The sequence below is a fragment of the Sinocyclocheilus rhinocerous genome, unplaced genomic scaffold (assembly GCF_001515625.1).
Source record: "Sinocyclocheilus rhinocerous isolate Xijiao unplaced genomic scaffold, SAMN03320098_v1.1 scaffold768, whole genome shotgun sequence".
Lineage (NCBI taxonomy): Eukaryota > Metazoa > Chordata > Actinopteri > Cypriniformes > Cyprinidae > Sinocyclocheilus > Sinocyclocheilus rhinocerous.
In genome coordinates, this window is record NW_015634483.1 from 980,390 (window position 1) to 993,995 (window position 13,606).

Below are 13,606 nucleotides of genomic sequence, written 5' to 3' on the forward strand. Positions count from 1 at the left end.
ATACAAATCGTTGCAAAGCAACTTTACAGCAAATTAAGTTTCTACATTATTTAGTGGTAGCTTATCAGTGGTGACTGTCAGTTAATGTACATATGGCAGAAATGTACGGAAAAATCAATTAAAGACGTAATCAAACAGACGATGAAAAGACATAAAGAAAAGAAATAAAATGCATTAAGAGTGTCACAAAAACGAGCGTAGCCTATACTTGTTGCACAGTGTTTTTTTTCCCTTTAGTTAATTTGTTAATTATATTATAGCCTATTATATATTTTGTGTGATCCTATTTATTTTATTCCTTTTATAGACTTCATTTCTATTTTTCTCCTTTCACAGAAGCGCTGCAGGTGCATGATGCAGCGATTGAATCCTCATTGTTTACGCTGCTATTCGCGCATATAAAGCTACTAAAACAAAAAAAACAGACATTCTAATCTTACTGGTTAACGATCGACTAATGAGCTTTGTTTGACGGTCAGGAAAATAAAAATGAACAAAATGCTGTTATTCTACAATTCTCTTGACTTGACTTGACTTAAAATCCTTCACATGCGCAAAAATGTTTGTTTGGGTACTGCACGCTGATTTTACAGCGGACATTTTTACATTTTTCTCCTTTCACAGAAGCGCTGCAGGTGCATGATGCAGCAATTGAATCCTCATTGTTTACGCTGCTATTCGCGCATATAAAGCTAATAAATTTTTTTTTTAAAAAGACATTCTAATCTTACTGGTTAACGATCGACTAATGAGCTTTGTTTGACGGTCAGGAAAATAAAAATGTTGGCCTTGTGCGAAACTCCTGATTGCACGGATTCCTATTAAAGTGACTGGATTTTGTCTGCTACATTTTTTTCGAGACGCTCCTTATATCTGTGAACTTTTCACTTGTTTTATCATTCAAAACCAAAAATCATCTAATTGCTTGGATCAACAATTGCACATCAAAAGCACATCTCTCTGATACTAATTTGAGGTGTAAATTATTCATGTGTGTATCACAAATGGCCAAATTTAATATTTATGGTTAAAGAGATAATTTACCCAGAAATAAATATTCTGTCATCATTTCCTCACCTTCATGTCTTTTCAAACCTTTATGACCATTTCTGCAGAATACAAAAGATGATATTCTGAAGAATATGGGTAACCAAAGAGTTTTGGTGACCACATTGGGACATTTCTCAAAACATTTTCTTTTATGTCTGACAGAATAAAGAAAGTCATACAGGTTTGGAACGTCATGAGGGTGTGCAACTAATAAATTTCCATTTTGGGGTGTTCAAAATGCCTCAGCAAACATCCATAATATCAAATTAATCTGCCCTGTGGCTTAAGTCTTTTTGCTAATATCATGAGACATCTATAAACCATGTTTTTTTTAATTCACAGCTATGCTATGCTTCTTTGGCAAAATGAAACAAATGAGTCTCTCAGTTAGAAGGACAAAGAAGTCTTTGGTCTTCAGAGACAAATGCCTATCCGCTGGCAGATGACACTTTTTAGGTTCAGTATTGGACACTTACTGTCATGTAAGCAGAATCATATGCTTCTTATGCTTTTCTTAGATTTAACATCGTACTTGACATCCTGCTCTATAGTAGAACCAGACCACTTTATGCCACATTATTAACATCATCTAATACAAACTTTACTTAGGGCTCCAAAACCAAAACCTTCCTTTGTTTATAAGGCCTCATAAGCTAGACTTCAATGGGAACTTTGAAGTGACATGAACGCTACTGTAACTTTAAATTTGTGGCCATACATGCACAAATATTGATACTAAATGTACTAACCCCCTTCTTGGACCCATAAGACCCCCGGGCTGCTGCTGAAGGAGTCTCTTCCGGGAAGGGTCCATCGCAGCTTGAGGCATCCCGGGTCGCATAGGCATGGCTCCACTATAAGACGGACCGGGCAGAGGGGAACCCATAGACCCCATGCCCCCTATTGGCATTCCTCGTGACATACTCGAGCGCTGTGTGTACGACTGCAGGATTTGAGGATTACTATTGTGACACTAACAAATAGCAGACTGTTATTATAGGTTAAGCATGACAAATACGGTATAATTTTGCAATGTTCCATTTTTAACATTTGGTAACATTAGTTAACAAGAACTAACTAAAAAATACTTCCAAAGCACTTATTAATCTTAGTTAATGTTAATTTCATAATTTACTGAAGGGATAGTTCCCCTAAAAAATGAAAATTCTGTCATCATTTACTCACCCTCAAGTTGTTTCAAACCTGTATGAACTTCTTTCTTCTGTTTAGCACAAAAGAAGACATTCTGAAGAACGCTGACGGTAGCCACTGACTTAAAAAAAAAATACTATGGAAGTCAGTGGCTACCGTCAGCTGTTTGATTACCACCATTCTTCAAAATATCTTCTTTTGTGTTCAACAGAAAAAGGAAACTCATACAGGTTTGGAACAAGTGGAAGGTGAAAAAAATGATGACAACATTTTCATGTATGGGTGAACTAGGCCTCTTATTTCAATCAAATGTATCTGTAAAACCTGTGCTAACATGAACTAACAATGAACAGAGTTTTTATAGAATTTACAAATGTTAACAAAGATTAATACTGTGAGATATGTATTGCTCTTTTGTTGATTTTTTTAGTTAAGTAATAGGAACTTATTGTAAAGTGTTACCAAAATACCTTGTTGGTACCATGGTACAGTGATGATATCAGATGGTTTTTAACTTTATAAGTTAATGGGATAATTAGGTAATGATACTCTTATACACGGCAATTGCGTGGTACTCAACGGCGCAGTAAATACTATTATATGGTTCATGTTCGAACACCTTGGTATTACAATGGTATATGTCCAGTCCAAAGATAATCGTATCACCATTGTATATTACAAAATGGACTAGCATTATCATGGCACTTTTTGTTAGTGGCTGAACCGATTGTTTGCAGGTAACATATTCAAAGTAAAGCACGCCTGTCGTGTTCATGGTGGGACTCAAACGCGGAAGTTAGATGTTTGTTCTTCAAGGGCCTCTACAGTGCTCTTAAAAATAATGAATTCAAAATTTCAGTCTTTTCTCTTTTTATTTCTGTAAAGAAGCATCCTTGTATTTTATGACAACTTTTATGGTCATAAATATGCTATTAAATCGTCATTGTTGCTAATGCAATGACACTTCCTATATTGGACAGAAGTGAAGACTGAAGCTATGGCGTGATGCTAAACGCTTCAAACAAATAAAGAGTGGTTCCGTCACTTACTTGGTGGTACTGGTTCGGGGTAACGTTACTGCCCATCCCTCTGAAGGGTGAATTATGCGGCATTCCGGGCATTCTCATGGCGCTGCTGTGACCCGGGTTCATGGGGTTCATGCTGGGGTTTATCGGGGTACTGGGGTTGACGGGGAAACCTGATAAACCCGATCTAGAAGCCATTTTATATTATTTTTTCCCGCTAATAATTAAGAAACAAATCCAAAATCGTTACTGAGTAACTCAAAAAAATGTTAAAGTTCCGCGTTTCCGCATCGCGTTCAAATATCTAATGTTATATATTCTTCTGTCGCTAAGTGTCGATCGATGTCCGTTGAGTGTGTCATCTCTTCCTCTAAAAGCATGTCAAACCCCCGTTTATCATAATGGTTGCCTCTCAACAACATTTTAAGAGCCTGACCAATGTCTACAGTTATCAGTGTGTGTGGCTTCTCAGATCTCCTCCCTCTGGGTTGCCAAATAACTTTCCCTCAAATCCTCTAACTAAGCGACAGCTTATGTCTTCTATAACGTTACTCGAAAACGGTTTAATTTGGTGTACAAAGAAGACCTTTTGTTTTGAATATGGAAATGCAGCTCATAGCCTGTAGTTTCCCCCCTCAATTCTTGATGTTGCTCAATTTGTTGACAAAGTTTTAAAAGTTACATTTTTAATCTGGTCTGCTAAGTAATTATATTTAATTTAATTAGAGAATCGACATTTTAGGGATATGAACAAGTGTAAATGTGAGCTTATTTGAAAATAAAATACTGGCAAACGGTTTTAATTAATTATTTTACAAACTTTTTTGTTCTTGTGCGTCTACTGTTCTTCTTTCTTTATGGCTTTACTGCAGGCAAAATTATGCAGAAATAAATTACATCAAAAAATGGCAAAAAGTGGTTAAATAAACATAGGTGTTCTACCATTTATTTCAGTCTGTACTTACTCAAATGTTACTCAAAACATCATCAAACATATTCGCACAAGGATCAAGTAATTAAGTATTAACAAGTATCGTCAAGAAATATCACTTATTATTTTTTAAGAAATTAAGTTTTCCTCATTTTTACTGTTTATATATTTTGGGACCAGAAAAACAAACAAACACATTTTTCCTAAGGGTATCTGTACTACTCTATTTAGTCAAAAGCGATGTTTTTCCAAATACAAGTGTTCCTTTGAACAGTGAAAAGTTTCACACTGCGTTTTGTGGCTGATAAAAAGTACAGGTGCATCTCAATAAATTAGAATGTCGTGGAAAAGTTCATTTATTTCAGTAATTCAACTCAAATTGTGAAACTCGTGTATTAAATAAATTCAATGCACACAGACTGAAGTAGTTTAAGTCTTTGGTTCTTTTAATTGTGATGATTTTGGCTCACATTTAACAAAAACCCACCAACTCACTATCTCAACAAATTAGAATACTCCATAAGACCAATAAAAAAAAACATTTTTAATGAATTGTTGGCCTTCTACGAAAATAGCTCCTAAAGAAGCCAAAGCCTCAAGCATAGCATTTTACCAAGAGAAATGACTGGAACTTTTTTTGCCTTTACAACACCCATATTTCTGAAATAAATATTTGCAGCACACACATGAAGCATGTTCAGAGTTCTGATCTTTTATTACATTGATGACATGCCCATAAGCGTATGGCTCACGGTCAGGATAGCAGCATCTTTCACCTAGTCAAATATATATATGTACACAGTCACAAAGTGAGACTGCACAGGACACCTTACACTGTAAACATCTAATACATAAAAAAATTGAGAAATTTTTTTTTACAATGATAAAGATATTCTCAAGCCTTAATTATTTTTTGAGGTCTATGCCAAACCGTCTTTCCTCTCTTTGTAACCAATAACTTACTTTTGAAAATAAAAAATGTAGTATGATAATGTGCTATAGAACTAGTGACATAATACAGTACAACTGTACCACACTTTGGCTATTGAACTACAGAGAAAAGAAAATACTCTACTGGATCATGATTCTCCAAAACTATGTAATAAGAAACTGTGTAGTAATTACCTGATGGGAAACTGTTCACACTGATTTATGATCTTGATTTTTTGCTATTAAATCTTTAACGATTTCATTATTAACTGCTGTAAAATCCTCCCAGAACGAGAATTTCATTTAAATTTCATTTAGAAAGAATCCTGCACCTTAGTGATGGGAGAGCTCAACTGGCCCAGCGTCTGTCTGCCGATATGATGAGTTCTAACTTCCTCCCTGAGAGAATCGTGCAAGTTCCTCTATTCTAGATGTGTCGATTTTGAGAGACCAGAAATCAAAGCTGCACGAGCAGGATATGAGAGATTGTGCAAAAAATTCTGAAGATGAAAATGGAAAAAAAACAATTATGTAAACTGAATGACAGAAGAATTAGTCCACATCTCCTCCACTGATCAGCATAATTTAGATCACACAATCCCGTGATAAGGCGAACAGTGTGGCACTGTGGGTAGTGAGTGACTCCTGATACCCACAGGGTTATTGAGAGAATGTCTCCTCTCTTAGCAACACGCACAAACTGTCCTGGTTCTCCACACGTCTCTTAGGACCCAGCAAAGCTTCAAGAAAACCATGCACCAGACAGTTAATTAAAATGTCTTAAATTGTCAACTTTAAAAGTCTCAAAGACGGTTGACTGTTAGCATACATTATCGCTTACGATATTTTTAACTGGCATGTAAAGCATTTAAAATGGACCTCGAACTTGCTGAATGCAACTTCAGGGGCCGTTCACACGGATTGTGTTTTTGCATTCCCATCGTTTTCCTTTGTAAACATGCACTAGATGGATATTCGATAATTGAGCTAAAGAAAAGTGTCTTTGCGTTTCCCCCCATTCCCCACGTCACGTTTTTCAATGCAAAAACACGCTCTGTGAATGGCCCCTATAGGCCCCGTATACTTCAAGCGAAATTGAAGAACGCACTGTTGTGATGTCATTTCGAACAAAATCAGTTGACTTGTCAAAGCCAACTTCCTGGAAAAGTTTGCTCAGGCTGGTAAACGCCTTCGAACTACCATTGGTCCGTGACGATTACATAATGAGTAGGTGCACTCTGCGGCTCCGCCTTCTTTGACGTGGAAATTTTCTCCGGTTCGTTTCTTCTGTTCAGTCTGTCGAGGTTAGAAGTGAGTAAATACATGAACACAGCGGATAGCTGCTTTATAGCAGAAATTGAAGAAATTATAAACGACACAGTAAAGCTGCTCGCTTTTTTGGAATAGTTCACCAAAGAAAATTCATAATTCAAAAGTTCATAACTCTGCTTCCAATGAAAAAGTCCATCCCCATTTCTCCTCTCAAATCAAAACCCACTGATATTTTTGTTTAACTGTTTTCAGTTGCAAATGGTACTTGATCTGTGCATATTTCTATTTTGATTCACACAAGACAATTTTTTCACTGGAGAAAGCAATATTATAGATGAAGGACTCATATTTTAGCCAGAAGCAAAAGTTTGATGTTAAAAATGTCTTAATGATGAATTTGTTTCTTACAAACACTCAGCTTTTCGCTTTACTAGATGGACTGGAGACGTGTGGATTTCTTGTCGAGTGTTGTGATGTTTCTATCAGTTGTTTGGACTCACATTTTGACGGCACCCATTCACTGCAATGGACCCATTGATGTAATGCTAAATTTATCCAAATGTGTTCCAGACAAACTCATCTATATAATGGCCTGAGGGTTGATACAATTCAACAAATTTTCATTTTTGGGTGAATTATTCCTTCAATCTATTGTATAAAGTGCAAAGACTTTTGACATATTCACGTCAATATGATCAGATGCTCAATCACCGCTTTCTTACCCCCCATTGCTGTTATTTTTGTTGTGTTTATTTTTATATTTTGAGAGGAAAGCATGCAGTTCATATTTACATATTCATCTAAATGCCACTATCAGCAGCGTGAGCAGCATTGGCATGTTTGCGAACTGTATAGTTTTTCAAACTTCTTTTAACCTCCAAGCGAAGAATGAAAAATAACTTTGCTATGAGTATATCGGGGCCCTTAAACTTGAATATAATATTACAGATTTCACACAAGAAAGAAAAACACATACCTACCATTTTTATGTTTCATGGATTTGGATCTTCTTGGTGAATTTGGATTCTGCGCGGAAAAATAACAATCAAACATTAGCCTGCAGCCAGGATATGAAAATGAAACCAATTAAAAAGACAAAGTAATGGAAAAGGCAGGTAAAATATGCTACAGTCCAGCACTTTTTAGAAAGCTAATTTATGAACAGTTAGTAGCCAAAGCATTCTTGTTGACAGGAATTGTGGATAAGAATTCTACATCCTTTAATAAACTAATTCTACATCTAATTTGCACCAGATCCTGTGGCTACAAATGCTGAGAGGCCATTTAAGAGCAAACAGAACATATGTAACATTAAAACAAACTTACCAAGTGTACAGGTTGTTTCAAAGAATGTAAAAATACCTTATCTGACTTTCTCTTCTTGGCTAGAAAGCAAAATATTAAATGTTAAAATAACACAACATGCATACATTCATAAATAGTTATGCAGTGAAATCCCTTGAGTGGTTTAGTGATTAAATCTAGAATATTGCACAGAAAGGTGATATATAACAGACTCGCCTTTCTTTTCTGCCCCATAAGACCAGTCATTGTCATTGACATCATCGTTGTCCTCTTGATCGCTCTCTGATTTGTTCGTGTTGTTGCCGCTCGCAATTCTAAATATACATTTATATACACACACATTACCATCACATGTTTCAAAATAGCAGTCACATGACCAGCATTATCAAAAACGGATTCCAGACATTCAGGCAAGCACCAACCCTTCATGAACGTTTGCCTCGAGTTCACGTGACATCTATATTAAATTTTTCTTCTGGGAATGTTCAGTCATAATACCTGCGGTTGGCAATGCGACTGCTGTTGCGGCCCATGCCGAGGCATTTCTCCAGGTGAGGAGCAAACCGTGAAGCAGCGATGCTCCGGCTGCAGTTGGGACACACACACTCTTTGTTTTTCCACTGGTTGTACACTTGCCCAAAAATGTCTACTCCAGGCTGGTCCACGATTTCTACAAATAACAGTGGGAAACAAGAGTTTTGGGTTAAAGGTGGCTTCTTCCAAAAAGCTGCATATCCCAAGATGGTTCTCTCATATTCCAATGAACAGGAGAAAGCACTTGCACTTGGTACTGCACATACAATACAAACATACATAGTGTTCCTGTGGCTCAGTGGTAGAGCATTGCATTAGCAGCGCAAAAGGTCGTGGGTTCCATTCCCAGGGAACACACATACTGGTAAAAAATGTATAGCCTGAATGCACTGTCAGTCGCTTTGGATAAAAGCGTCTGCTAAATGTATAAATTATTATTAAAATCATTAAATTACATACACATTGGCTAAACCAATATCTGAAATATATGTCTTTTAACACAATTTGATGATAATGTTTATGAGGTCGTTAATGTCAATATGCCATTTAAATGTGAGTTTGGCAAGCAGTTTTTGAGATTTCAGAATGTCTCCATTCAAGTAGACAGGAGCTGGTCTTGCACACCCAAAATAGCTGCCTTTACAAATACTGAACTAATTTTCCTTAAAAAGGACTTTGGTTGTATGACTTCAGACATCTTGGATTATAATGCAAATGTCATGAAGGTTGCTTTTATGTTTTTTTTCATTCTTTTTTTAGAGCTTGAGGGTGCTTTTACATTTTTCTTTTCTGCCCCATAAGACCAGTCATTGTCATTGACATCATCATTGTCCTCTTGATCGCTCTCTGATTTGTTCGTGTTGTTGCCGCTCGCAATTCTAAATATACATTTATACACACACACATTACCATCACATGTTCCAAAATAGCAGTCACATGACCAGCATTATCAAAAACGGATTCCAGACATTCAGGCAAGCACCAACCCTTCATGAACGTTTGCCTCGAGTTCACGTGACATCTATATTAAATTTTTCTTCTGGGAATGTTCAGTCATAATACCTGCGGTTGGCAATGCGACTGCTGTTGCGGCCCATGCCGAGGCATTTCTCCAGGTGAGGAGCAAACCGTGAAGCAGCGATGCTCCGGCTGCAGTTGGGACACACACACTCTTTGTTTTTCCACTGGTTGTACACTTGCCCAAAAATGTCTACTCCAGGCTGGTCCACGATTTCTACAAATAACAGTGGGAAACAAGAGTTTTGGGTTAAAGGTGGCTTCTTCCAAAAAGCTGCATATCCCAAGATGGTTCTCTCATATTCCAATGAACAGGAGAAAGCACTTGCACTTGGTACTGCACATACAATACAAACATACATAGTGTTCCTGTGGCTCAGTGGTAGAGCATTGCATTAGCAGCGCGCGCAGTCGTGGGTTCCATTCCCAGGGAACACACATACTGGTAAAAAATGTATAGCCTGAATGCACTGTCAGTCGCTTTGGATAAAAGCGTCTGCTAAATGTATAAATTATTATTAAAATCATTAAATTACATACACATTGGCTAAACCAATATCTGAAATATATGTCTTTTAACACAATTTGATGATAATGTTTATGAGGTCGTTAATGTCAATATGCCATTTAAATGTGAGTTTGGCAAGCAGTTTTTGAGATTTCAGAATGTCTCCATTCAAGTAGACAGGAGCTGGTCTTGCACACCCAAAATAGCTGCCTTTACAAATACTGAACTAATTTTCCTTAAAAAGGACTTTGGTTGTATGACTTCAGACATCTTGGATTATAATGCAAATGTCATGAAGGTTGCTTTTATGTTTTTTTTCATTCTTTTTTTAGAGCTTGAGGGTGCTTTTACATTTGGTTTGATTTCTTGATGTCTCCCTGACCCTGCTGGATTTTGTTCACATTGTATTTCTGATTCCGAACAACGGTACTTTTGCACCATTAAAGTGGAATTTGTTTACCCCTGTTGCAAGGTAACAACAACACTGGAGAAGGTGGCAAAATTTGTAGAACTGCTTGTCTCAGTTGTATACCTTATTTAAAAAAATTTTTTAAACCTTTGGTTTTGTTCACAAATACATAACAGCACTTGCGTCTATGTACTATAAAGGTTTTAAAGAACACCGGAGTTTATTTTTATTTTTAGCAGTAATGAGATATATATTCTCTCTGCTTCGTTGAGTGCGTCATCTCAATTGTCAGAAAATTGAGTGAGAAGAGAACCCACACAAGCAGATACCGTGTACACATTTAGCCTTTTTGAGGCAGACTTAGGTATAGTTTACAGGTGTGCATCAGCGTTCGAAAAAAAGGAAGTGTTCACTTCATCCAAACCAACCCGGATGCACAACAGCAAGTGTAAATGCACCCTGCCAGCGCAGATTCAATTCACTCATTTGATGAAAAAGAGCAGCGTGAACATTCTTCAAAATAAGGTTTTTGTGGTTCACAGAAGAAAGTATTAATGGGCTCAAAATAAAATGATACATTTTTTTTTTTTTTTTGAGTGAATGGTTCCTTTACGGCATCTGCGTAAACCCTCCCAGCAGCTCTGAACCATTCATGTCTAAAGGTGCGACCACAAGTACTGTTGTTCTGCGAATTTTTGAGTGTGAAATCCAGTTTTTGTCAATTGGAATTCACACGATCAGGAAATTCACATGAGGGCGTGGATTTCATAGGGAATATGACTTAAATTTGCTGCGTTGACCAACTCAAAGCTGCTTTGTTTGAAAGTGACCTCTGTGTGAGCTGTGATTCATACATCCCTAGTACACTAATGACACTAGACAATGGACATTTTTACCTGCACAATTTTGCTGTGATCACACCTTAAAGTTATAATGCTGAAAAGTCATTCTAAAAATTAACATCTTAAACTCTACAACTCTAGTCATATCAGTGAAAGTTTGTGAACTTTTCAAATTGGCCTGGAAAATAATCCCATTTACATGACAAAATCAGACTAAATGTCAGTTTACACCAAGGATGAAGAAAGTTTTAAAAATCATTATAAACGTTAAAGCATAGCAAGGTCCACACTACAAACCTAATGATAACATCACAGAGGAACCCTATCGTTGAAATGACTATCAAAACTATTTTTTTTCCAGCTGATGAATGATAAAAATTTGACAGAATCCATCCTGCTTTAAAGATCTCGAGCAAAGTGCTTATAATAGATGGAATATTATTGTGTCTTTGTGTGAACGCTAATAGCTATTGTTATAGTTATCATTCTTTGTGTGAACGGGCCTTAAGTCCCAGAATGCAAATTCAATGTTGTATTTAAGAAATATGAGACTCTCACCAAAGTCCTTCATACTCTCCTGGTCTGTATCATCCAGAAAAAAGTATCCCTGTTTGACAGCCCTGTGAACTTCAAAACAAAGACCCAAACAGGCGTCCTCCACCAGGTCAGACAGGATCTCCTGAGCAAAGCCCTGTGGAAGAAGGCACAACACACGCATGTATTAACAAGCTTGAAACACACTGTAACCTTCAGAAGGATACACATCACATTCGCAATGTGCTCACTAGACACATCAGCTGGAAAAACCAATGAAATGTGTGTAAAATGTATACCACGGGACATGCTTCATGACGCAGAGGTGAAACACCCACATGTGTTTGTTTATTCAACACAGATCTAATGATGCAGAATACAACATATGGAAAACAAAGGCGTACCCACTCACCTCCATCTTACTGTTGTCCATACTGGACAGAGACACGTCCTCCATTTTCATTTGCAAAAGCTCCAGGAGAAAGCACTGCTGTCTACATGCTGTAGTGCAGCAGTCATGGGCTGAGGAGAGGCTGAAACAACAACAACAACCAAACAAAGAAAGACACAGGCAGGGCATGAGACAGCAATATATGATTCCGTCTGCCTTTAAAAAGTCATACAAAACGAAAGTCCTGACCATGTAGTTCTGCTTTCGCTTGTGATACTATGAATAATTGAATGTATCAACGATACACGCTACTGTATAAAACAACTGCTAGAGGAACCAATGATACGCCATTGCATTGCCTTGAATAACACTGCACACTGCAAATACTCGACTACCGCAATGATAAAGGTCGTTTCATATTAATAGCTGTAAGAAACATCATATATTTTAATGAAACAGATCACAATAATATGTAACATTACACCCCGTCTCGCCTACAGACTGAAATAGCAGGTTCCGTTCAGCTTGAACACATAAACTAAAACGCTTTAATGGCATAAGATAATAAAAGACAAGATATGTTCATTAAACATGATTGATGCAAAAACTGTATCATTATGAGGACATCCACAAGGTAAGGTTTGCGCCTATTTAACAATAGTGACTTGAAATCGAGTCGTAAGGATTTGTACTTAAACAAAAACGACTGCGAAAATCCCAACACATGCTTTGACGTGATCTACATTGTTTATCTGCATTATATGGACATTACTGTCACTCACCAGCTCTGGAATGGAGGCTGTTGCTGTTGTCGGTCTGTTCACTGCACTGACTGAGGCTGCTCATCTGATCATATCAATAAACAAATCTGATAGGAATCTACTAGTTCTTTGTCCAATTAATGGTTTGCACATGAAAGGTAACACACACAAAAGGTCCGAAGATACATTTCCCTAAAAGTATTTCCTCACAGACAAAAACAGAAGAGTTCCACATTCGGATTTCAATCTCTTATCCCCGTCTGCAGACTTCCATTTCCCTTTACCCAGACCTGACCAATCGATCCCCGTTCAACTTATTCAGAACGCCTCACCGCTGAATCGCTTAGCCAGGTCTGATAGAAGGAAAATGGAAATCAACTGATGAACGTTTTTTTATTTTTTTTATTATGCTTCCATTTGCAACAAACAAACAATTGGGTACATAAACACATCACATAATCTAACAACACGTGAACAGCCTTAGGTTGAGCATAACCAGTGATAAACAAGATCACAATAAACCAATAACAAAGAAGAAAATAAATAAATAAATAGAACAAATAAAACAAACCAAAAGGGGCTTTTTACATTAGTTTATACATGCCCCAAAAACGAAATCAATTTGAGAGCTTTCTTGTTTTTAACCAATTCTAAAGATTTGCACAAAATTTTAACCTCATTCATCCACTGGTTAAAGTTGGGTTTAGATTTAAACCATCTACATTTATGAATGAAAAACTTTCCAAGACAAAGCAAGAAATTAATAACAAAATCCAACTCTTTGTTTTCCAGACAAATACCAAACCTAATTAACTTCATCGTAAGGGGTGGGAGTTCAACCTCTCTAGACTGTAGCCAGTTCTGTACATCTCTCCAAAAAAAGTTGCACCAAATCTCAACAAAAGAAAACATGCTCTAGATTTTCAATATTCGTTTCACAAAAAA

The 13,606-nt window shown here is 36.9% G+C and overlaps 2 protein-coding genes across 2 annotated transcripts in view; both read right to left on the reverse strand.

Annotated features, from left to right (window-relative positions):
• LOC107745673 (SWI/SNF-related matrix-associated actin-dependent regulator of chromatin subfamily D member 2-like) overlaps nt 1–3,695 on the reverse strand; it is a 7,373-nt gene extending 3,678 nt beyond the window's left edge. Inside the window, exons 1-2 of the mRNA XM_016559595.1 lie at nt 3,252–3,695; nt 1,800–2,023 (exon numbers count right to left, since the gene is read on the reverse strand). Of these exons, the coding sequence (XP_016415081.1) occupies nt 1,800–2,023; nt 3,252–3,425 (398 nt within the window). The 5' untranslated portion in view covers nt 3,426–3,695. The remainder of the gene's footprint in view (nt 1–1,799; nt 2,024–3,251) is intronic.
• A 2,051-nt stretch (nt 3,696–5,746) lies between these two features.
• atxn7l3b (ataxin 7 like 3b) lies at nt 5,747–12,937 on the reverse strand. The gene is made up of 8 exons (XM_016559583.1): nt 12,683–12,937; nt 11,922–12,042; nt 11,534–11,666; nt 9,262–9,433; nt 7,882–7,979; nt 7,723–7,745; nt 7,337–7,386; nt 5,747–6,384 (listed from the first exon to the last, which is right to left on the reverse strand). The coding sequence occupies exons 2-8, from the start codon at nt 11,970–11,972 to the stop codon at nt 6,285–6,287; spliced, it is 627 nt and encodes a 208-aa protein (XP_016415069.1). The 5' UTR covers nt 11,973–12,042; nt 12,683–12,937; the 3' UTR covers nt 5,747–6,284.
• Nucleotides 12,938–13,606: the final 669 nt, after the last annotated feature.